General features: G+C 41.1%; 1 protein-coding gene across 2 annotated transcripts in view; it reads right to left on the reverse strand.

The window, feature by feature from the left end:
* The window catches only part of LOC130254397 (protein AHNAK2-like), a 66,097-nt gene that overhangs the window by 23,629 nt on the left and 17,684 nt on the right, over nt 1-24,784 (reverse strand). The window contains exons 2-6 of one of the 2 annotated variants that reach the window (XM_056493876.1): nt 3,365-3,441; nt 2,517-2,606; nt 1,680-1,736; nt 915-1,056; nt 403-578 (exon numbers count right to left, since the gene is read on the reverse strand). In XM_056493876.1, coding sequence (XP_056349851.1) covers nt 403-578; nt 915-1,050 — 312 coding nt within the window. In that variant the 5' untranslated portion in view covers nt 1,051-1,056; nt 1,680-1,736; nt 2,517-2,606; nt 3,365-3,441. Of the gene's footprint in view, nt 1-402; nt 579-914; nt 1,057-1,679; nt 1,737-2,516; nt 2,607-3,364; nt 3,470-24,784 lie in introns of both variants that reach the window. The other variant, XM_056493877.1, reaches the window with a different exon arrangement.

A 24,784-nucleotide genomic window follows, 5' to 3' on the forward strand; every position in this document is an offset into this window, starting at 1 on the left:
GATATAGATTTTTTAATAGAAAATCTAACAGAGGAGCTTTGGATAAAAAAGTTTTCTGATATTTTACATTTTTGAACGTACCAAATATAAGTATTACAGAGATTACCCAAGTCTGTTTCATCAGTGGACAATTAACAATTAAAAAATGCTGACTCACTGAAGAATATTTTTACACCCTAAAACAAGACTGTGGACTTATGTAAAACCTGTTGTCTCATTCAAAGTATTTAAAAAGCTGCAAATATTGTGGGGGATTTTTTAAAAATCGTGAATATTCATGCTAGTAACTTTAAACACATGCAAACGTCTTAAGAAGACACAAAGTGTGTTTTCTGATCTATTTCCACACAGCACATTATTATAGTATGTTTCCCCAACTTTGTAAACTAATCAGATATCTACCTGGCCTATCCTTTCCTTTTTGTGCTGGGCTGCAGAATGTTCTGGATCTTCTTGCACAGCAATTTTTCTTTTGAGGCTGAATTGGACTCTGTATGGCTCGGAATACTGGAGAATCTTCAGTGCATCTTCATACTTGATATTATCAAAAAATATTGTAGCACTTAGAAGCTGATCACCTGCAAGTGGAATAATACATAATTTTACTTTGTGTTTTCTTGTAGTTTTTCTTTTTTTTTTTTTCATTTTAGTTTTATATATACTACTTTCTATGTGGCTTTTTCACTGTTCCAGTGAAATCTGATTTTTTTATGGTATACAAAAAAAATCACATTTCATTATTGTTCAAGCAAGTGGTCTTAGAAATTATAAATATGGACAGGTTAAACTCACAGATAACATTAGTTGCTTTGAAATTTACTATTTCTGATACCTAAATAGATGGCAGATCACACAGCTACAAACCTCAATATTTAAATATATAGAATAAAATATATGAAAAAATCAGACTGTACCTTCTCTTAGACTAAATATTTTTGAAGCAGGAGATTCCTTAAGTACTCTTTTAATAAATATTCCTTCATTTCCTCCACCTTTCACACTAAAACCACTAGCACCAGCTTCCACTTCTGTTTTCAGGGTCACTTCCATTGTCTCCTAGAGACAGAAAAATATGTGAATTTATCATTTTTATTCATTTGTATTAAAGGGTTCTAAGTTGTTCTACAAGAAAATCTTTAGTCTCCTCAGGTATATTTTCAATAGCTCAAGAAAAATTATCCAAAATAGAGAATATATTAGTGTGGGTTTGATTCTGTTCTAGATTAGAAATCAAGCATTTGTGTTAGAGTTATGTTGGATCAAGGTCATAGGGAAAAGAGGTTATAATTTGAAAATGTGAAGCATATGGAAACTTTTAGGGCTAAAAGATTGTATTTTCTGTGAAGATGTCAACCACTTGAATTAAAGTCAATGGGCTAGAAAAGTCAGATTAAGGGCTAATGCTGTACTGCACTTAGATCAGAGAAGGCTAAAGAAAGGATTTGAAAAAGAACTATGTAAGAATCACAAATAGGACAAATAAATGTTTATTCCTGTGCCACAACTTGGCCATTCATGAAGCCCCTGGTCAAAACAAGTGCAAAGTGATTCTTTGCCCATTTGTCCTTCCTTTTATCCACACATTCATGTCTGTGTATTATAACAAACTTTACTATTTACAATAGTACAATTTACAATTTAGGCTCCTACCTAAAACTACAGAGTACTTTTAGACTGACCTGTGGATGACTCTGTTTTGATTTGTCTGTAGAATGTCTTTTGTTTTCTTCTTGAAGCTGAAAAATAATTTTTGATTATTTCATGTTCAGAAGCCACGGTGTTTTTAAGTACAACAAAAATCAGTTAATATTCCAGGTTTAGAGTAAGAAATGAGGCTGACTTTAATGGCAACAGAGCAAAATCAGTGTCAAATGCAATATACAACATGAATGATTTAACTATACTAATCCCAGTAGTAAATTAGATGCCAAGGCCTCCCTTCATTGTACCAAAACTTGCATTAAATCAGAGACCATTGCACCAAAATTTGCATTTGGTCAGAGATCAAATGTCTCAAGATATTGGGAGCTCTTTTGTGTCCTAATGTAGTATACTGTTCATCTTTCAATTTTGTAAACATACTATTTTTTTTTTACTTACTCAACTCCAGCATGAATTTTAAACTGTTGCCTACTTAACATGGCTGTACTAAATAAATCTCTAACTTTGAATAATCAAGAGGTACAGGTAATTTTGAAATACTTATTAGTTAGATTCAAGCCAGTTATATATTCTAACAGGAAAATTACTACTATTTCTTTATGCTTTCTGCCTTGTGTCCTTTACAGAATTAAGTCAAATGCATTTTCTTGCCAAGAAACAAGAACATGGTCAGCAAGTCCAGCACAAAATAAATCCATCAATGAACACAGATGCAATTTTGGTGGGGACAGGAAGACAATATGGCTGCAAAAATGTCCCATTCTATGACTTGTGGCTCTCTGCTACTTGTGGGAGCTAAAGCCTCTTGAATCAACCTGATAAAGCCATGCCTGCATGAAAATTCAGTATCTTGCCTTTAAATAGTCTTCTTCTGCAGGATACTCATAAACTGGAGAGGATCCTTGTGGCCTTGGACGAATGTCTTCTACTGCCACTTCATTAACCTGTGGAAAAGACATGAGCAATGGTAAAGGAACACCCACCATTAAACAGGGACTCATTTTAGGAGTGTTTCTCTAGTTATCCATAGTGTTCTTCTGAGTAAAAATATTTCATTAGTGATGGTGGATAAAAAATAACCAGTAACTCTTTTTTTAGGCAAAGAACAAATACAGTTCTCATGCTAAAGCATTCAAAACCATGAAAGACAGAGTTCTGAGAGACAAAAACCAGTGGTAAGCTTATTTTGATTTTCTTTATGTATTGTATGTATCTACAGACTGAACAGACTGAAACAGATCAATTAGTATTAATTGAAAAAGTAAAAAAAAAAAAAAAAATCCCTTCCCTGCTCTATTTGAACACCTAAACTTTGCATCCAATGGCTTCAAACTTTATTGCCCTCTATAGGCAAGCAAACCATGGAAAAGTCCCAGAAGGAATTTCTGCTGACAAGCACTTGGCATTCTTCCTTCTCCAGTCAGACAATAGGGAACCTAAACTGTGTAAATCCTTAAAGAAAAGTAGTTAACAGCCATGTAGTTTTGGTAGTAAACTTATGCCAATGAACTCATGGCAAAGAGCAGATGCCTTTACACTGAAACATCTTTCTGGTTTTTGAGCTGGCAGGACAATCTCAATCTAAAATACAACATTTTTAATGGGGAGGAAAATCACCAGCAAGACTGAGCTATGAACAAAATATTTAAGATCCCATTTTGCCAAACTGTCATCACAGAAAAATCCAACTCTAAAAACTCACAGAATCTTCATCCTCTGCATCTGCAGCAGCATCAGCATCTCCTGGTGGCTCAGCCGGTCCCAGCTGTCGTCCAGAACCTGAAAGCAGCACACAGGCTGTTGGTGCCTGCACAATCCACACAGACACAGAGCAGCCAGCTGGCAAGCTGAAACCCTCTGGAGCAGCATGGCAAGGGATGTGCACAGGCCACTGGAAAGGCCTGCCTTAATTTAGACTCCTAGCATCACAGAATGGTTTGGGTTGGAAGGGACCTTAAAGATTATCTAGTTCACCCTACTAGCCATGGGCAGAGGTTATAATCTGGTTTTCTTCTAGATCTACATTTTCTCCATTCTGGGGATTCTTCTTCTTCACAAAAGCCTTTGAGTTTCTGGATATTTCTATATCTTTGGAAAAAGAAAACAGTGGCCATCTGCTGACCTCTGTCTCCTGCACCAGCCTCCACCTTTCCAAAGGGACTGAATGTGGCCCACAATGAAGGCTTGGAGGGACTGCAGACCAGAAAAAGGGAAGGAGAGATGTACAGAGGGAATCTGAAGTGTTTTTCCCTGAGCTGTTTTATTCTTTAAAATATCAGAATCAGTAATTGACAGTTTGCTAATTCACAATAAATTAAATTGATTGAAATTCCCCATATTGAAGCTCTTCCTCACTTCTGACAAAGATCTTAAGAACAGGAGAGTAAACATCATGAACCTTGATAGTCACAACGACTCTGTTTTCTTAGTTTTTAAAAGTATTGAGCGTGGACAGAGATGTGGTGAAGGAGATGGGCTGTCTGAAAGTATGATTCTCTTGAAATGCTTTAAATTTGGCACCAAGGAATGAAAACAGCATGAATTGGAACATGTTTTCAGAGATCCAGGCTCAGCCAGTAGAGGACAGTGTGGCTGAACAACATATTCCCTAATGCACCAACTATTCACACACGTGCCCAAGTCCTTGTCCCAATAACTGTGTCTCTTTCCTGTCTCCATGGTTGTTTTTTCCAAGCCATCAGGCTGTCTAGCTCCACAACACTCAGTTCTGCAACTGCCATTACTATACATAGTTTTGGCTCTCCTAAACAGATCCTCTGGCTTAAAAATATGCTCAAAAACTCAAGAAAACAACTGACAAGAAGAACTGTGCAACTCATTGTCTGTTTTAAATGGAGAATCCTTGGGCTGGAACACAAGGTTTCTGGACATTACACACTGTGTGTGCAGACAAGATGGCACGACTTAGTCATGTCTGCAATTCCTGACTTTCACAGGTTGCCAAACTCTTGTTAAAGCAGCTGGGATTTTGTTGGTCACTCCTCATGGTTTTCTGATCTCACACGTTTACTTTTTCCTTGATTTTTTGAAGATGAAATTATATAATACAGGCAAAGTTTTGAAAAAGTTATGCCCCAGTGATCAGTGATGGACCACTTTGTTAAGATGAATGGAGATAATGTGCTTCCAGTAGGAATATCCTGTAACAGTCTGTGGGTCAAGCTTCCAAACTTGATAAAATAGAAGGCAATCCACATTAGCCATATGTACAGCATCATAATCAGCTCTCCTGCAGTATTCCACCCCCAGGGAATGAGGATCAACCCAGAAGACATCAGAGCTGCCAGACTGACACCTAAAATGGACAATTCTAGCAACTTCTAGAAAATGTTCTCAATGTACATTTTAACTCAGATTAAAGACCTGCTTGAAATTTAGCTTTTTTTTTTTTTTTTCCAAAAGCTCTAGAATTTGCAGCTTTCAGAAGCTCAAGAAAAATCAGCATAACCTTGCTAAAAAATTTAGACGTGGATTTATGATTTTAAGCATTTCTGCTTAAAAATTCTGGAATCCACTCATGAAGCACTTCACCAAATGTATTTTAATAAGCATCATATGAGGAGAAGAGCTGCAGGATTGATGCTTGATTGTTTAATTTGCCTAGTGCTTCTAGAGATTCAGGTGCCAACAATAAATTTTATGGCTGTTACTGAAATTCCAAGAAATAGTAAGGACTTAGTCTTGTGGTATTGCCATATTTTTCACTTGGGAGAATCCCACCCACAAGCCCTGCAGTCCAGTAGAATGACTTAACAGAAAACTGCTTGGATTGCTGGAGTGTTTGCTCTTCAGTGCAGCACTTCAACATTAACTGCAGCATTGATCCCTGGTGGCTGCCAATAATTTTGCTACTGGAAAAGAAACAGGAAAGAACCATCTGTAAGACTTCTTAGGCTGGTTCACTGCAGTTTCTCTTGTTTTACTCTGATGTAAAACACTTTAGTTGTCTGGAACTGGAGCAATGCAAGTACTAAATGCTCTCCTAAACTGTGATAGTAGCACCTTTTCCTAAAAAAATCAACCAATATATTGCCCCAGGGCTAACAGAGACATGGGTGAGATTTCATGGAGGGGCATCAGACACACAGATGACCTTTCCTCCCAGAACTTCACACTGAGGCTTTTCCATCCACCCTGATTTCCCCAAACTCCGCCTAGGCTGCCCCTCTACGATAGTTAACCCATGTCATAAAAGACTTGCTGTGCCCTTGATTCGTACTGTAGACTAAGATTTACTTCTGAATATTTCCTGATTCAGAATACTTTCAAAAGAAATATACAAAAGTGGGGCATTACAGTACATTTTCAGCAAAGCCTTCTTTCTGAGTAGAAAAGCCTGTGCCAATAAACTGTGATTTATATGCATGTCATTCTCATGCCCTGAGTAGTAGCGATGCCAACATTTTATAGATTTTAGCTTTTTTTTTATGGACCCTGGACAACCAATGCTTTGTTCAAAATGTTTTCATAAACAAGATGGAATTTACATCAGTGACTACTTCTAATAGCCACTGGACTGACTTCAGAACAAGGGAATTTTTTGAAAGTAAGCAGTAGGAGTTATATAGGCTGGATCATTTTCATATCACATGACTGAAATGTGTATCTGCTTTTTGAAATGCAATTATTCAAAAATTATTTTATCTTTAGCCTAGCAACCCAGATGGACTGTTTGGGGAAAACCAGAAGGAAAAAATAAAAACAGGCTACTTTTTGGTATTCACATTCAGTGGGCAATAGTCTCCAAAATCACATTTGATACAATATAATGAATTCCAAGTATGACAGTGTCATTGAATTTAAATCAAATGTGCTTTAATGTATTGCATAAAGAGAAAACCTAGTTTTAATTGGAACAGTGGCACATAAAATTTCTGTGATCTGTATACTTTAAAATAAAATAAAACAGTACATGAAAATACCAGAGATATTAATAAAAGAAACAATACCATATTTTGCTGATCACCCTAACTTCTCTGCTTCCAGACTACAGCTCTTTCCCTGCAATTCTTAGATTTGGGCTTTTCGTTTTTTAAGATTTTGTACTGAAGTTATATTTGCATATGAATAGTGAATTTAAGTAACGTGCTCTTAACTTTAGGTGTATTACTTTTCCTTGAATTAACTTCAATGTTACTTCAACAAATAGTTTCTCTTAACAGACGGAAACCTGATCCATGATAAATATCTGTCCACAGGTGAAAAGTTTTATGCTTTGCTCAGTCACTTATTCTTTTTTAAAGTCACAACCTGTGCCTTTCCTTTATGAGGATTTTGGCATTTGCTAGTTACCATTTCTAAGCCGTGACAAAAAACTAACAGTGCAGTTTGTGCAGTGTTGTGAAAATAACTCTGGGTCCATAGCCAGTCAGAAAACTTGTGCCTTAACATGTGGGCAAGGCTGGGACATCTTTAGATCAGGTCTTTTCTGACAGTGCAAAGCACACTCTGGACACATAGTCTCATTTAAATTATTAATCAGGAGAAGGAGGAATGAATAATTGCAAGACAAACAGCAGCACTAATAATCTAATGTGGTTGTCGTTGTTGGCACTGTGTTTGACCTACTAAATTCATACCTGTAGGTCAGCAGTTTTCATGGTGCTCTCTCATGGGCTTATGTCTTGTTGTAAAAAAGATGTGCACGGCTGCTGTCTTGGACAGCTTCAGCTGGCTGCTGTATCAGACCTCTCCTCCTGCAGCCATCAGTGCCTGTACCTGCAGGTCTGTCTGTCTGTCCCTCTGCCCTCAGCACCCTGTCATGGGGCTGTTATTCCTCATGCACAAATGGCTGGTAACTGCTAATCCATTTCTCCAGAATGTCTTTTGTTTTTAAAACCATATCCCTCTCTCTGGAAGGATGGTGTGCCTGACCTTTCTCCCCACAGCTTGTTCTCCCTCTCTCGCAGGTATCGCAATTACTGGGATTCCTTTTCCTCCCTCAGAGCTCTCACTGCCGCCTGAACAGCGCTGCTGTGAAGTTCCCCAGCCCCTTCTGATTCACTTCTTAGAGTTGAAATAGGGAATACTTTGAATAGTTAGGATGTTTTAAATCGTGGGTCCCAGTTCAGGAAAGCACTTGATAACAGGAACACTATGCACATGCCTGACATTCATCCTGGCCTCTCAAGAGCACTTCTTCAGATAGGTAAGTTCACCTGACTTCCTAGCAAGCAGTGCTGGAGGGAAATGATCCTGCAAGCATCAGCTGCAAAGATAAGAATCTGAAAGTGTCTGCAAATAAATCGTGTTATGTATGTGCTGTGCTCCTGAAGGAAGCTGCCATGAGGTTTACACCATGGTTTAGAGCAAAGTCTTGAGATTCGAGAAGGTTCACGGCATTTCCAGTAAACAGCTCTGTCGTTGGGAACTACTGGGAACCAAGAAAGCAGCCTTTCTCAGACTGCTCAAGGACAAGAAATTGTAACAATGATTAAACACCTGTGAGAGATGTGATGTTTTGCAGAAGGCATGTTTTCAAAGAGGTGTTGCTTTCTCGGACCAATGAGCCTTTTCTATTCTGTTTTGCACGAACTACCCTATATATATATATATATATAACTGTAGTGTTTCTTTAAATAAAGCTCTTTTTGTCTTCTCCACAAAGAACTATGTTGCATTATCCTTTTCACCACTCTCCTACAGCACAAATGCAACATTTGGCGGTTCCCCCGAGATCGCCACTCGAGTGAACTGAGATCGCCTTAGCGATGGGACAGCACCGGGATAAACTCGGAGCTGACAGTCTGCTGGAACCGGGACAGACCCACCGAGGCTGTCAACAACCGAGGCTGCGCTCTGAGCTAGGTTACCCTGTATAAGTGTAGTGTTTCTTTAAATAAAGCTCTCTCTTTTGCTTCTCCATTACACGAAGAACTATGTTGCCCACACAGCTCCAGTGATGCTGGGGAAAACTACCAGCCAAAAAAAAAAAAAAAAAAAAAAAAAAAAAGAAAAAAAAAAATCAAGCGGTTCATCCTCTACAGACATTTCCTAGTGCATTCCAGAGACCTGGATTCATTCCATTGTCCTGCAAGATCCCGGGGACTGAGTTACAACAACTGCGGGGCAGGGCTCTGGGGCACGGCCGGAATGCTGCGGCTGTCGCTCCATGCGGGCAGGAGGGATGTGCGCGGCCCTGGGGACATGCGGGCGCTCTGTCACGGACACGCTGCCTCTCCCACCCTCCACGGCAGGAATGTCATGTTCCTGCCCGTGGAGCGCAGCCAGCCGGACAGCGGGGACACGCAGCAGCTCCACCTAGGAGAACCAGCTCTGAGTGCTCACAGTGGAACAAGCAGCCGTCCTGCCTCAGAAATCGCGTTAAAGTGAGCAGCAGCATCGTCCCTTTGGTGCCTCCCCTCTGCTCTGTGCTGGGAGAGGGGACCCTCCCCACCAAGCCCTGACATTCTGTGGGATGAAGACAAAGCACTGCTCTGTGGAATGAAGATAAAGATTTTGCTGCTGAAGGAGTTTAACAGGCCTTGTTATCAGCGGGATGCTATCAGAACCAGCTGGGCCGGTGCTCAAGCTACACTCCTGCCTTTGTTTTGCGCTGGTTTGGCAATGCCCCTTGGCTGCACTCTGTCCCTGGGCTGCATACTTGGGCTGTGATGAATGTGGCTCAGAGCTGGGAGCCGAGAGCAGGGGCTTGGAGCACAGTCGTGCTAAAGGAGCAGCTACTCCCAAATAACCAACGTTATTCCTTCCATTCAAGGCATGAACAAGATGTTTTGATTCATTGCCTTGGTATGTTAAGCTGCCCTTGTTGGCTGTTAGAGCACTTCATTAAAAGCCTTCAAATCATTTCATCTCAAAACCTTTTGAAGACATTATACATATGTGAGTTACAATCATGAGTCTCCTTGCCCAGCCAGAGGATTGCCTATGAAGTTAACACTTATTTTTATCAAAAGGAACAGTACTCTGCTCTGCAAAGTACATCCAAGCAAGAAAATGTCTCAGGAATTAAGGTTCCTTGCAGACCATACTGAGCTCTGTAGGATTTTATAGACCATTTTCTACATGTTGACTAATATCAGGAAAGATGTGTAAGAGCACTGGTAACTAAGAACTGATAAAAACACTACCATAAAAACAGAAACTAACAGCTCCCAGATGAAAAGAAGAGTGAATGGCTTCCCCATGAGTGTGTGTTTATTGATAAGCTCTGCCCACAGATTTAAAAGTATTAAAAGCATTCCTGCTCACACTTCACAATAGGAGCAAAACCTTTAGGAAGGCTGATCAGAAAGAAGTTCTTGATTCTTACAGTGGTCCACCTTTCCTCTGATGGTAAGGATAAATTTAATAGAAACCACAGAACAATTCAGAGCATGAAAATAAATCACTCTGGTGGGGCTCTGCACAGACCTTCTCAGCTTGAGTCATATTTTACCATGAAAAGCACAGGGGACTTTTTTTTTTTCCAGTTGTCAAACTGAAATTTCCCAGATCCAGAGTTAATGACTTTCATCTAGCTATCATCATTTATTGGTTACTTGGCTATAAAGGAAATGTAGTTTGGCCAGATCCACATAGCTCTTCTGCTACAAGGATAAAATATTAACTAGAGTATTTCATTAGTCTAACATTTCACCTCTTACTGAAACAGAATAATGTTTCCTATGAGTAACAGAGAGTTTGAAAATAAGCTCTTAACCAAAGTTTATTGCAAGGATATGAACAGAGTGATAGTGACAGCAAAAGCAGACAGCAGTGGTTGATAGCTGTATTTGGCCCTCCTGGTCCATCCCTCCTCTTCCTAGGCTAAAACATAGCTACAAGTGGCAGAGTGAAAAAGGTAGCTGGAGAAATGCTCATGCAGACAAACAGACAAGCAGAGATTTGGTGCTGTTTCCCCTAGGCCACTGCTCTGTCTCAGAAGATAAGTTCTGTGTCATCTCTAGTTTTAGTCTGTTTGCATGGAGGGCAGGTGTAACTTCCTGCCCTGTGTCTCTGTCCTGCATTTTCCTCTCTCTCAGGTTTTATGTAACAGAATGGGTTTCCAGTCCGTGCTTTACTTCCTGCATGAATTTGTACAGTGTCTTCTTGCATAATATTGTGATAATGTAGTGAATCAGGACCCTCTCTGATAATTATCAATTACCATTTTTCCAGGATTGCAGGGCCTGTTGTCACAAAGAAGGTAAGAGAAGGGAATTACTTTTTAGCAACTATTGCTACGTGTTCCCAAGCTCCTGGACTGAACCAAAATTGCTTACCACCCTTTTGGACAGAAAGTGAGTTAGCAATTCATAGCCAAATAAAGCAATAAAGACTGGTCTAATCCACTCAAGAGTTTTATCTCCTGTGACTCTCAACAGTTTTATCTCTTTGGATATACCGGTTTTACTTGCAATTCATTTGGTACCATGCTGTAAACAGTTGTATGGATACCCAAATAAAATTTCCTGGAGTGTCACTGCTCATCTGGATGATCTGAGTTTAAAGAAGGGCTTCAGGAACACGTTGCAAATGAAGAGCTCTCACTTGCTTACCAGCTTCCAGAAACCCTAGTGGGAACTACTCTGCAGCTATTTTGTTATCCAGTATATTGATTAGGCATCTTGCAGTTTTCTCCCCTCTGAAAGAAACCCCTTCACCTACACAACAAACTAAAGTTGGGAAGAGAATGCAGAGCACATCTGCCTTGCACTCAGAGCAAGGACTAGATTCCTGCTGCCTTCTCTGTTGGATAGCTGTGAACTCAGCTCTTACCATCACTCACCTAGAAGCACGGGCAGGTGGGTTTCTATTGCAGATAAGACCCATAAAGATCACAAAAATTAACTTTGCCACATTCTTTCTCCTCTCTGATTCACCCTTCCAAGAATTCAGGCTTCTACCAGAGCAGATTGCCTGTTCCATTGCCAAAGCACAGCCCTGCTCAGATTTATAAATTAATCAAATGAATGCATTTATGGAAAAATGATCTCTCTGCCTGCGTAGGCTTGATTGGCAGCCCTGGAGACTCAATTTCTCTGGCCACAGAGACAGTATTTCTTAAAAAGAAGTGGCTGTAACCCCAAGCTGTCTCTTAAGGTAGCCCAGCACTGACACACTGAAGGAAGATGCTAATTCTTGGTAGTTTTGGTAGAAAGCACATTTGTTTTGTAAGAATAGGTCTTTAGATAAGAACAGAGGAACTGCTAACATTTTGCAAAAAGTCCAAGAAACTGATGCAGGCTTTGTATAAATGGCACTTGCCACTCCAAATTAGAAACAGATTTTTTAGCCCAAACTGCTAAAAATGCTCTTCAAACACTTTGCTTAAAAAAATCCTCATCAGAATCAATGCTCAGTAAAATGTTTTCTATGTGGAGATAAATGTAAATACATACATACATACATATATAAAGAGAAAGAGTTTGTATTATGATCCTTATGGTCTTAAGGTCCTTATGGTCTAGAAGACTTTTATTTCTCCTTACCCCACTGATGAAATTCAGTGCACAATTAAGTGCCCAGATACAACAGTATTAATGGAGTGATGTTACTTTGGCTGTCTCTCTGGTATGCTGGGCACAGCCCCTCTCAAAACAGGAATGCAGAAAAAAACCTTGTAGTGTTCCCACAACCTTTTATGGGGGCATTTATATAAATATCTGCCTTTGGAAACAGGTTTTCAGTTAGAGAGAAAATTCCCTGGGTAACTTGTTTAGATGTAAATCACCACAGAAGAAAGTATTTTTTAAGCTTTTAAATTCCTTAATGTATATGTAATACAAGAGATATGGGATAAAGGTGACAGAAAATTATTATGGGAAAATATTTTACATCAAAGATAAAGTTAACAGTTCCCTTATTTTCTTAAGATAAAAATCTTTTCTGTCAATAAACACTGATAGTAGCAAAACAGCATTTATCACAGCTCACTTTTCCTTGTTTTTGTGTGGTAGAAGATTCTGTTTAAAATTAGAGAGAATTTCTGGATGCAGACTGGGTTTACAAAAGCGTAAAATCTCATTTACAGATAAATTAATCCATTGAGTCATATAAATAAATAAATTAGCTTAGTTCTGCCCACATCAGTGTAATTCAAATCTGAATAAATGGACTATAAACTTGGCTTTCAGTCACAAAAAGGTCAGATTTCAAAATAATTGAATTGGTCACACACCAAATTCTTTTTGAAAATGTTGTCTCTTGATTTCAGCCCATTGGTTTTTACCTCTTTTTTGAACTTCTTTCCCTAACAGATGTATACCTTGCCCCAGTGTTTTCTAAAGTGTCATTTGATGCATGTCTTCTTTTGCAAATTAAATCTGTTAACTTAATCTTCATTGTTTGAAATTAGAAATAATTATGTTAAGACTGAAAAGCATTGGAATTTAAAGTGCATATTAATTTACAGAAGAAAAAACTGACGCTGACAAACTTCTGTTGCATTATATTTTTTAAAAAATAAAATTGAATCTTTGCATGTAGTTTTTAAATGGTTCAGTACTGATTTTCCATTTCTGTACCTCCTAGCACCCAAAAATAATAAATCAAAATTCTTGCTTAATGGATTAGAGAAAAACACAGTTTAGTTAAGGAAACAGATTTCAGTTTTAGGTTTCACAGACACTAGTATAAATGATAGGGAGAAACCATTTCTTTAAAGACTCATCACTGCAGCTCTGGATTTCTTTCTGGTTAAAGACTAAAATAGTGAAAAAGTAACTACACTGTGGCTCATCCATGTAGTAACTGGTGAATGAATTGAGATGGGTGGAGTTGTTTGAAAGCACTAAGAGGACTATTTCTTGGATCTGATTATCAACCCTAATGCTGATTCATAACATTTCCAAACATCCAGAGCTTCTCTGTAAAACGAAAATAATGATATCTAATGGAAATGAGTAACTTTATCATAATGGTTTGTTCACACTCTAACTCAGTTTCTAACTCAGTTAAAGCAGGATGCATTCTTTTTGAAGGGACATGGTAGGTTTTTCTGGATGAAAAGCTGTGCTAGATTCAGACTAATGCATAAGGGAGAGTAAATTGCATTTTGCTCTTCAGCCAGATCAAGGACTCCACTGAAATAAAACAGCTTTGTACCAATACAAAGTATTAGGAAAATGAAGATCCTGTGGCTTCAGTTACAGTTTTTGAGATCTGCTGCAAGGTGACTTCTTCAGAGTCATTTAAATCTGTGCAACAGGAGGACAATCCAGTGGCTTGTCCCCACTCTGAAGAATAGCAATGACCACCTTGATTTGTGGAACTGTGAAGAGTTTGAGGAAAAGGAAAGAATGGTAGGCACCTGGAGATGCCCTTCAGTCCATCTATAGGGTTTCTGCACATCTTTGCAAAGAGTATTTTTAAACCATGGTGTATTAGTGCCTGCGCTCTCCTGCATCTGCCTGATCCAGTGGTCCCAGTGAGGACTCTGCTGTCTGAGCAGAGGTTCAGCTCTCTGTGAGCAGCACAGAGACCACTGCTCTCTCCTAAGGAAGATGCATTTGCATTCCTTGCACTATGCACAGTTTACAGTCAATAATGCCAGAAAAGGAGAACAATTGCTACCATGAAATTATCCCATCTAAAACGAAAGGCTCCACCATCATCTCACTGTGACATTCTTAAATACTGCGGTCCCAAAGTCCTCCATGGACTGAAATGTTAACAGGGTTTCAGCAGAGACTGAAATATTTGCTTTATATAGTGGTGCTGGGGCAGTGTTGACAGAATTCTGCAACTACACTGAGACCAGAATTTGTTTCTTTCTTGATTGCAAATACTTTGAACACTACTTAATCCCACTTTGAACTCTTATGAAGAAGATCTGCCCCATTTGACCAAAACAGAGTAAAGAAAAGCACTCTGCTGATCTTAGAAGACAAATGCTCAGAACTATTCTTTTCAGAGAAATCAAGTGCAGGGCCTGTGATGCAAAAGGAGACAGATGGAAAGGGCAAAGACAAACCACATGTAAGCGCAGAGTAAGTCACAAAATCATAGAATCATTAAATGGTTTAGAAAGGACCTTAAAGATCATCTCATTCCAACCCCCCTGCCATGGACAGAGCCACCTTTCACTAGACCAGGTTGCTCAAAGCCTCCTGAAGTCCTGCTAACTGAAAAACAGGTCCTTCTACACTCCTACATCAGGGAAATCTACCTGGAAAAATTATCTCAAAAGGTTTTGAAAATACACCTGGGCCAGGGTCTCAAGTGTGTAGGACCCAGATTCAACAACACTAAGCAAAGCACAGAGTGAGGGTTAAAATGTAGGATCTCCTGGGCCATGTCCTTCTGCTATGGATTTAGTTCAGGAAAAGAGCTCTTTGTTTTTGGAACACAGCTTGGCCAATGCTAGGTCTTGTTCCTGATCCCTGAACTTCCAAAGCCAATTCTCAAGCACACATGTGCAAAGTACATGTTGCTGCAGGTTTATCCTCTGCAGCTGGAACCACTGCCCCTGTGAACAACTTCCAGACTGGTTGGTACGAGCAGGTTCTGATGGATTTGTTACTCTTATCACTTGGGCAGGTGTTGATATTACAGCTGTGTTCCTCTGCACACCGCTGCAGCAGGGAAGGTCATGGCCACTTCACACATATATCCCTCAAAGAGAGGGATCTGAAAAGGTATCTGAACAATTTCTAGGGAAGTTTAAGTTCTCCTTGCACAGCAGTGCCAGCTCAGGGATACTGGAAAACACATTTTTCATGCATATGTTTTTTATTAAATGCAGCTGTCAAAACAGAGCAGGGCTCACGTTCCTGAAAAGGTGCAGGGAAGAGAAGACAAATGGTTGGAATAAAGCAGGAATGTGCCTACTCTGCCTAGGAAAAAATCACCACTTCTGTACAGCCTTCAGGGCAACCTTTAGACTAGCTGGCTCAGGGACTGGTAGCTGTGTAGCTGTGGGATTTCAGCCTTACAAACCCAACCAGCTCCCCAGGGAAGCCAGTACTTGCTGCACAAGCCACTCCTGCAGTGCCCAGAGTGGCTGGATAGACACCAGCTCTGCACAAGCTGCACAAACCCTCCCAGCACTGTGGAGGCACAGCCAGAGACTGTCCTTACCAATGCTCACATCCCTGCCATGCTGCAGATGATGTGTTCCAAGTGTGCTGGCAGTGAACTCACACCATCTACCACAATCTGGTAACACCTACCGCTGATCATTTTGCTGCAGTACAATTATGGAGGTGAAAACAGCAAAGGCAAAGCAAGTTTTTTTTAATTATAATTTTTCCTCTTATTCTACAGATATAGATTCAAATTTTAGCCTCTGATCTAAATGTGTGTCCTGAAGGTGTTCAGCTGAATTTTTAACAGTGCAATAGCAGAATTTGGCCATGATATTCAGACGACAACATCAGTTAACAGACTTGCTTACTTTGCTATAATGTATTATTTGGGTTTTCTACAAGATTCCTATTCTACCAGGATTATAGTCTAAATACAATGCAGTTGTGTGGCAACAGTGTACCAGATAAATTCAGCTAACTCTGGGTAATATCACAAAAAAATATGTGTTTATAGCTTCATGCCAGTTTCTGACTAATGCTTTTGTTTGTTGCTATAGCAAACCACACATGAATCTGATAGCCAAAAGCATGTTTATGACTAACCTTAGCTCTCTGGGGATTGAAAATATGGAATAAAAAAATCCCTAAACCACAACACACAATGTGAGGAGAACATGATAGGAAACACCTTTTTTGGCATGAGTTACTATGAACATTAAAAGAGAAGAACATCATAAGTGGAAAACATTAGGAAATGGGAACTGTGGGAATAACCGCCTTTAACCCACGGCAGTTGAAACTGAGCTTTCACTTCACATCACAAAGTTGTCTGTGCAGGACTAGAGAACTTTGCAGGAAGTCCTGGCTGTGTGCTAAGAGATGGATTTAAGCCCCTGAAGTCTGGAGAAGCTTTGTATCACACTTTAAAACACTCAGACCACTTTACTGGAGATAATTTTTACACCGTGCCTTGACACCTAGAACATGACATGGGTATTCACTTAATTAATTTCTATTGCCATTTATGCTTTAGTAGTTTCCAAGAGCCTGTCCCAAGACTGACACCTCATTATGCTGTACAAATAAACAATGGAGAACAATGCTGGCTCCAAAGGGGTTTCTGTTAAACTGACAGAGAGCCAAAGGGGGAGGCAGAGACAGAGGTGATGTGACTGCATTACCCACCCAGACACACAGGTGTCTTGCACCCCAGTTCAAATGACTGATTCTAGTTGCCAAATATGTTACAGTGAGAAGAAGAATACATTATGTGCCCTGTGAGGAGAGAAAATCAATGCAGCTGAAGTGACACCAAAACTAGGACAGCTTACAACAAAGCTACAGTATGATTTATACTCATGCTACCCTGTTATTCTTAATAACCTTTCTTCCTTCATAGGTTAAAAAAAAAAAAATAAAGGGGAATATTGCAGTAGAGTACATAGATCAGATCAGTCTCCATCAATGTTTTCTATTGATTTTAAGCACTCTGTCTCTAGACTTGAATATTGCATCTTTATTCTCAGATTTGTACAGTGCATAAAGGCACATGATTATCACTATTCCTGACAAGTTCTTCCATCATCTGTGCAATACTCAACAGAGTCTTGAGTTCATGTACAGCTTTGAGGAGAGGTAAGTCTGCCCAATCTCTCATGTTCCAGGTATTCCCAAAAGGTTTCATCAAAGACATCTTCACTCACCAGTAGGGTCATCAGGACACAGCCATAAATGGAAGCTTACAAAAATCAGTAGGACTTACATGATACCTGCTGATCATCCAATGCCACAGGATCAAATCCTAAAATGTTCATACTTCATTCTGTGCCTGCTCAAGCAAGACACCACTTGGCCTCACTGAAACTGATACATGGCATGTTACACTGCATGCATATTGCAATTCAGACTGTGATATGGGCTGAGGTCAGCTTTGATTTCATCTTGCAAAATCCAGCAGAGCACACATCACTGCCCACAGCTATCACACCTGCAACTTTGTACGAATAAATGCTTTGAGAAAAAAATTGCAAGCATTTTGTAGATGAGCTATGAGCTCCACTGGTGGGTACAGCAAGTAGCACTAAGGCATCAGTTTTGTATAAAGTGAGAAGCAAAGGCAAATAAGAGATAGGCAGAAATTTTCCAGCAATAGCCCAAGTATCACTGCTGGACTACAGATGTGGTGGCATCCAGAGGGCCATATATGACTCTCTCTTGGCTTTCACATGCTTTTCAGTTCTTCACATTTGGCAGAAAATGCATCTTACGATAAAGAGAAAAAAAAAAGAAGCTGCCAGGCTTCTTTCTTCCACACTGAGAACCTGAAAACAGTTTGGATCCAGAAAGCACAAATAGAGACCATTTAAAAATAGCCACCTCATTCTCTATGATTTAGCCCCAAAGCAATTACTCTTCCTTGGGAGTGCTGTAGAAAATCAAAAAGGTTATCATAGGTAGAGGTTGCCAACCCAACTTCAGCTCTAAATTACTTTGTGGTGGGTAGTTACTGGTTACTGGTACTTGTGGACACATGTTTATGCAGGCATGGTGCTGCTTCATGAACATCTTTCCCTCTGGCTCTCAAAAGGCACAGCTACCCCTTGTCCCCTCTATCACACAGACAGCACTGCCTGGCACGTGTGAATCTGCCAGCTTGGCAACTGCATCCTGGTCATGGTCACCAAGGAAATCCCTCCTCCTGCCCAAAGCACCTTTTGAAACTAGGTGAGCTCTCCCCATCTTGCAGAAAATAAGATAGCAGAGTAAAAAAAAAAAAAAAAAAAAAAAAAAAAACCCACAAAAAAAAATTACTTGCTCAAAGTCACAAACTAAGTTGGCAGCAGAGCCAGCAATAAATAGAACCCAGATGTCCTGGATTCCACCTCCTCCCTGCACCATGCTGCCTCCCTTAGCTCAATGCTGGAAGGAAATGTTTTACATTTACTCATCCCTCCTTTTCCTTTGTCAAGAGAAATTAAAGCAGGCATCTGACTGCCTAAGCCTTGAATACTCCAATGGTTTCCAAGGCTTGCAGTGAAGCCAGCCAACATTTTTATTGAATCCAGCCCTAATGGACAACTAAAAGTGATTTCTTTGCCAAGTAGCCTATCAGTGCAAAATTCATTTAAGCACATATTGCTTTTATATAGATATGCTTTGTGTATACATATGTACATTTCATGACTTTGCAAAGAACCACTAATTACAAAACCACAATTTTTGTAACTGTGATGGTTTTGGCTGAAGTAGAGTTAATTTTTTTCATAGTAGCTGGTATGGGGCTGTGTTTTGGATTTGTGCTGGAAACAGTGTTGATAATTCAGGGATGTTTTTGTTATTGCTGAGCAGTGCTTCCACAGAGTCAAGGCTTTTTCTGCTGCTCACAGCAACCCCACCATTGAGCAGAATGGGGGTGCAAAAGGAGCTGAGAGGGGACACAGCTGGGACAGCTGACCCCAACTGACCCAAAGGATATTCCAGACCATATGGCATCTGCTCAGCATATAAAGCTGGGGGAAGAAGAAGGAGGGGGAGGACACATTCAGAGTCATGGCATTTGTCTTCCCCAGTACCTGAGGTGGAGTCCTGATTTCCTGGGGATGGCTGAACACCTGCCTGCCAATGGGAAGCAATGAATTAATTCCTTGCTTTGCTTTGCTTTTGTGTGTGGATTTTGTTTTACCTATTAAATTCTTCTTATCTCAGCCCATGAGTTTTTTCACTTTTACTCTTCCTATTCTCTCCCCATCCCACTGAGGGAGGGAGGGAGGGAGGGAGGGAGGGAGGGAGTGAATAGCTCTTTGGGGCTCAGATGACATCTGAGCAGATGACAGCAACTTAATCAAGCAGTGAATAAACTGATCTGCTACTATTAAAAAACAAACATAAAAAAGCTACAGCATACTTTTTGTAAGTGTAAATTTAAGATAAGCCTCTTATTTTTTTGAAAGATAGGAAACTTTGTCAACCATTGAACTCGGGTCTGCCATAAGACTGATAGCTAATTAACATTAATTTCCCATCAATTTATTTAGTGATCAGAGAGTCCAAATATTTGAAATTTGCTCATTAAGCTATCTATGGTGTCTGTGTGGTAGGCCATGTTCATATATTTTCCAAAAGCAATGTAAATCTCATTTCCATCTAATACCTCATGTTCTGTCAGCAAAATATCCTTACTGCTGCCAGCCCAAGGTAAGTCCATGTCTCAGAGCAGTTAAACACACTCTTACTTGCCTATTTTCTCACCCTCAAAGTGAATGCCACTCCATTTTTCCTAGCTGCCATCATACAAACCCAGCTGGGGTTGCAGGTATTGTGCTACAGTTGCTGTAACTCCACTTCCAACATGCTGCTCTGCATATTGAAGGTACTTCAGGGGAGCTGGACAGAAGTTAAAAAGAAATGCAGCATTTCATGTTGCATCCTCCTCTCACCCAAATGCTCAGGGGGCATGACAATGGGAACAAAAACCTCAGCAGGTGCAGGCTGCCTAAAACACTTCACTTGTTCATTTCTCTTGCCTGGAAAACAAACACCCTCCAGATTTTGCATTCAGGTCTCCTGCAGCCTCCTGCTCCTCTGCAGAAGAGCAGCTGGGGATCCCACTCATGGCAGGGTCAAAGAGCTCATGGTCTCCTTAGATGCTGTTGCATTAGGTGCCTCCACCATGAGCACTCTGCATGAGCCCACAAGCTGGGTAACTGCATCCACAGCTTTGCTCCTGCCAACAGGGCTTTATTATGACTGACATTTCTGAGATCTTCTAGACAACAAAACACACAAAAATCCAGCCCAAAAAAGCCTTCCTTCTTTCTCAGCTCTGCAGAGAACTATTTTCTCATTACTGTCACCTCCATTTTGCTCAACTTGCTTGACACAAAGCTCCTAAATCCTCTGAGGCACACCTGGGCAGGAGACAGTGCATCACTGAACACGGTGAGGACCTTAACCTGCCCTCAGACTGCAGCAGCGATAAATGACAAGAATAGGTCTTGACAAACATGGCTGGGTTGCGCCATTTTTGTGCAACAACAGTCAGTTTTACAGATTTGAGCCTGTGCTCCTGCCAGAGACACTGCTGTCTGCAAAGTCCCTGCGAAGCAGGAAACTCTCACTCCTGCTCCTCAGGGCTATTGCAGCCAGGTCAAGGACATTGCTCCTTGCTGCAATCTGTCAGGGCTGATTTAGCAAGTCCCAGCTCCCTTCCCTGAGTGCACAGGCTCTGCCTGGCCTTCCCCATGGTTCCAAGTGTGTCTGAGAGCCAAACCCTTATCGCTGTCCATCTCTGTCTCCTTGCAAGAGCTGAGCTAGTGGAGGAGTTGGCGTGGTCTGTTTGTGCTGGTATGACAGCCAGCTCCTGTTTTGGATTAGAGGATGATGCTTTTCCCTCCCTCTACATCCCTTACTGGGCATTTGAAAGAGGAGGATTTGTGAGGAGGGGAAACATTCATAATGGTTTTTCATGGCTCTTTTGCCCTCCCTTGACTCTGGTGCAAACGAAAGCCCCAGGCCCATGGGCTGTATCTGTGTGTGCTGTCCTGGAGCCTTTGTCAGCCAAGGCTATGAAATAACAGTGTGATAGTGGAGGGGTGTTCCTGCAGCACCTGAGCTCAGCTGCAGCTCCCTGCACAGAGGACTGCTGGCAGAGGAGCAGTTTTCAGTGCATGTCACAACTTGGGGGATCATTGCGAAAGCTTCCCTATCAAACACCAGGGTGGAGATCTGCTGATTCCAATCCCCATCTTCAGAGCAGGGCAGGGACTGGATGAGAACCAGCAACAAGCTCCAGACACACAGGAGGGCAAATAAATTAATGAAGCTGAGAATGATGGGGGCAGTGGTCAGCAGCAACACCCCAAACACATGGCAGTGTGTGACTTGCTGCACAGCTCTGTGGCACCAGCCAAAACTCCTACAAGGTGTTTCCCCTAGGCTGGAAACTGCTGTGGCTGTCCACATGGGCAAGGAGGGGATTTTGCTGCATGAGGTTGTCTCACCCACACTGGTTTTCACTGGCCTGTGGCTGGATGTGTCTGTGTGTGGCCCTGCTGGCTGCTTTGTCAGTGCCCTTGAAAAATAATCCAAAATCACTGGTTTTCTTTCCATGCCATTTGCTTCCATCCCTGCTCTGGGGCTGTTTCTGACTCCATCACTGCATCCCAAAGGTATTCAGGCACCTTTGGGCAGCCTTGCTGAGGCAGCAGGCTGTGGTAGGGGGGTGTCCCTGCTCCCATACCTGTCTTTTTGCCAAGGTATCTTCCCTCAGCACTGCCTCTGCCAAGCAGACTGATCCCAGAGGTACCATCTGTAATGGACTTCAAGGTGGCCCTGTCACAATCCTCCTTCATGGGTGCTGTATGAATTTAAACTTTTATTCAGAAAAAAAGCTCCAAAAACTGAAAATAAGAAATCAGATGTTTTTCCCACAGGTTTTCCTACCCAAGCCATGCCATCAACTATGATCCACATCCAACAAGATGATCCGACTCAGGTGCTTCACCCAGAGCACCTGCAGTGCTGACTGCCCTGAATGCCCTGCTAGCATTGTGCTGGGCACCCTCTGTCTGCCTGCAAACACCCAACCTGCAGAACCAGCCCCCATCTGCTCTGCCATCTGCCTGCCACTGCACCAGGCACTGCTCTCCTGGAAACACCACGGCTCCATGACAGAGAGGGACTGCAGCATTTTCCTAATCAAGAGAGGCAGAGCTCTGGATTTGTGTGACAATGTGCTCTGGAGCCCATAGGTTGACCAGGACATCATCTTACTGATGTCCAGTAAATGCTGCTGACACATGTACCTGTTCATGCTGGCCCCAAAATGACAAAACACTGCTGCCCTCCAAATAACATTTCTTCTGCCAGGTTCTCCCTGCCTACTGCTGCTGATCCTGCCAGTCTGGGATGCTGTATTTTCCAATATCCTCTGAGCAGCCTGACTTCTGCACAGGGATACCTCAGGCACCCACACACCCTCCCCACTCCTAGTCCTGCTGTGCTCAGCAGCAGCAGAAGGGAAATGATGATCCAGGTTTCTGGGAGGGTCCCATGGCCTGGGGCTGTCCAGGCAGGGATGTGAGTGGTTCTGCAGGACTGGGGCTGTTTATCCACAGCAGAAAAGCAGACAAAGTGAGAAAGGGAGTGAAGGAAGGGGAAGCACTGGGCAGAGCTCCCAGGAAAATGTTGCTGTGGACAGTTTGCTTGGGCTCCCTGGGGACTCCTGATGGCTGCTCTGATCTCCTCACCATGAGACCCAGGGATGATTTGTTGTCACATGCACTGAGCACACTGTTTTCTTTCTAAGAAAAAAGCTGGTATATTAAGGAGAGATTACATTCATGCTTGAGCTTATCTTAGTGCTAGGCTTATTCTCTGGGCTTTAAGGTTTATTTAGACTAAATAAGGTTTATATATTTGGTTGGTGAAGCATGCAATGTATACATTATAATTATGTAGTTAATGCACTAATCTCTGTGATGAGCTTTCCTGGCATAACCTGGTACAGTTATCCAAAAGCTTCTTTTTAATCTCTGAGGAGGGATAATTTTAAGAAGAAAAACATGATTTCTCCTGCTATCTCTATCCAAACCCTTTCATTCACAGATTGCTTTTGATTGAAGATTGAAGATTGACTGAAGCAGTGGTTAAATCCACTGTGAACATATAATCCACAGATATAAGATCACAGTGCCATTACTAAATTTATTCCTTTCATAGCAGATCTGTGGGGGCCCTGCCTCCATCCAGCTCTGTTTATCACTGGAATGTCCCCTCATAAATACCTGTGTGTGACAATTCTGTTTTACACTTACACAGTCAATCATTTTCTAGTCTGAGACCTGCTCCCTAAAAGGATACTGATAGCAAAGCCTAAAACACCCATCACTGTTCATGGGAAACCTGAGTAGCAAGATGGCATCACCATGAACCCAAGTGCTGCTTGTAGTCATTCTCATAAGAAAATGCCCAGTTTGCCTCCAAAATGGGCTCTTACTCGCTCTTTAGGCACTGAGTTGGCTGAGCTATTCATTCTGCAAACTATCTTTTTCCTCATAATCAAGCCCATTATGTGAAAAAGTCAGCCTTAAGGAGTGTGAGGACACAGTTCATATAAAAATCAATGCAACCTTTCACTGAAACATAAATCAGATCAGCTCTGACATATATGAAAATATTTGGGGAATGTTTAATGACATTTTTGTGTTCTTGTAAATTATTTGCTTTCGGCTGATTTTAGAAGGAGAATAAGGGAAGCTCAGCTCATATCAGGAAATATCAGCAACTGAAACCACCAGCTTTCTCATGATAGTTTCACAGATCTTCATCTTATAGACCTTCCAATAAACTCACACACTCACAAACAGAGAATCTTTAAATGTGGAAAAGACCTCCAAGATCATAAAGTCCGACCTTTGACCTGAAACTGCCATGCCCAGTTTTCAAGCAAATTAAAAAAAAACAACCAACCAAACAAACAAACCCCCCCAAAAAAACCGCATCTTTTGGATGCTTATCTGATCTTCTGATCTCAGAGAGAGCTGCTAACTTCTTTGAGGTTCACCAAAAGCTGGGCTCTAATTAATTTTCAAGATAACGATGCCTAGTCCCACTGAGCCATTCTTCCCTTTCAGAATACAATGCAAACATCAGTTAAAACATTCCTGCTGTGTGGAAAAATTACTATCCCATGTGCTAACTTAAATAATTTTTTGCTCCTGCATGCATATCCTTTGAGCTTCTTCTACTCAGGCTAAAATTCTCATCAAGTAATAGTGCTAAGGCAAATTCTTTGGATTCAAAAGAGTGACGTAAGGCAAGGGAAAGAAAAGTTCCTGCATGTGTTTACTTGAGAGAAAAGTAGAGGACTGGACAGTCTAAGGTACAAGAGCTGGAGCAAACCACACAGCAAGTAAATGAGGAGAGGACCTGTGGAAATCTGATGATATTTACTTCCTATGACTGGTATGGAGTATGGGAATCCTAGGAAAAGTGAGGATTCTTGGACTAATAAAATGAGTGAGCTTTTAGGATGCACTTCAAGGTGGGATATTTTATATCTGTAACAATTTATTAGACTATTTAGCCAGGACTTGTGGAAATGGGAGGAAGTATGTGCAGCTTAAACCTTT

The sequence above is a fragment of the Oenanthe melanoleuca genome, chromosome 5, assembly GCF_029582105.1.
Source record: "Oenanthe melanoleuca isolate GR-GAL-2019-014 chromosome 5, OMel1.0, whole genome shotgun sequence".
Taxonomy (NCBI): domain Eukaryota; kingdom Metazoa; phylum Chordata; class Aves; order Passeriformes; family Muscicapidae; genus Oenanthe; species Oenanthe melanoleuca.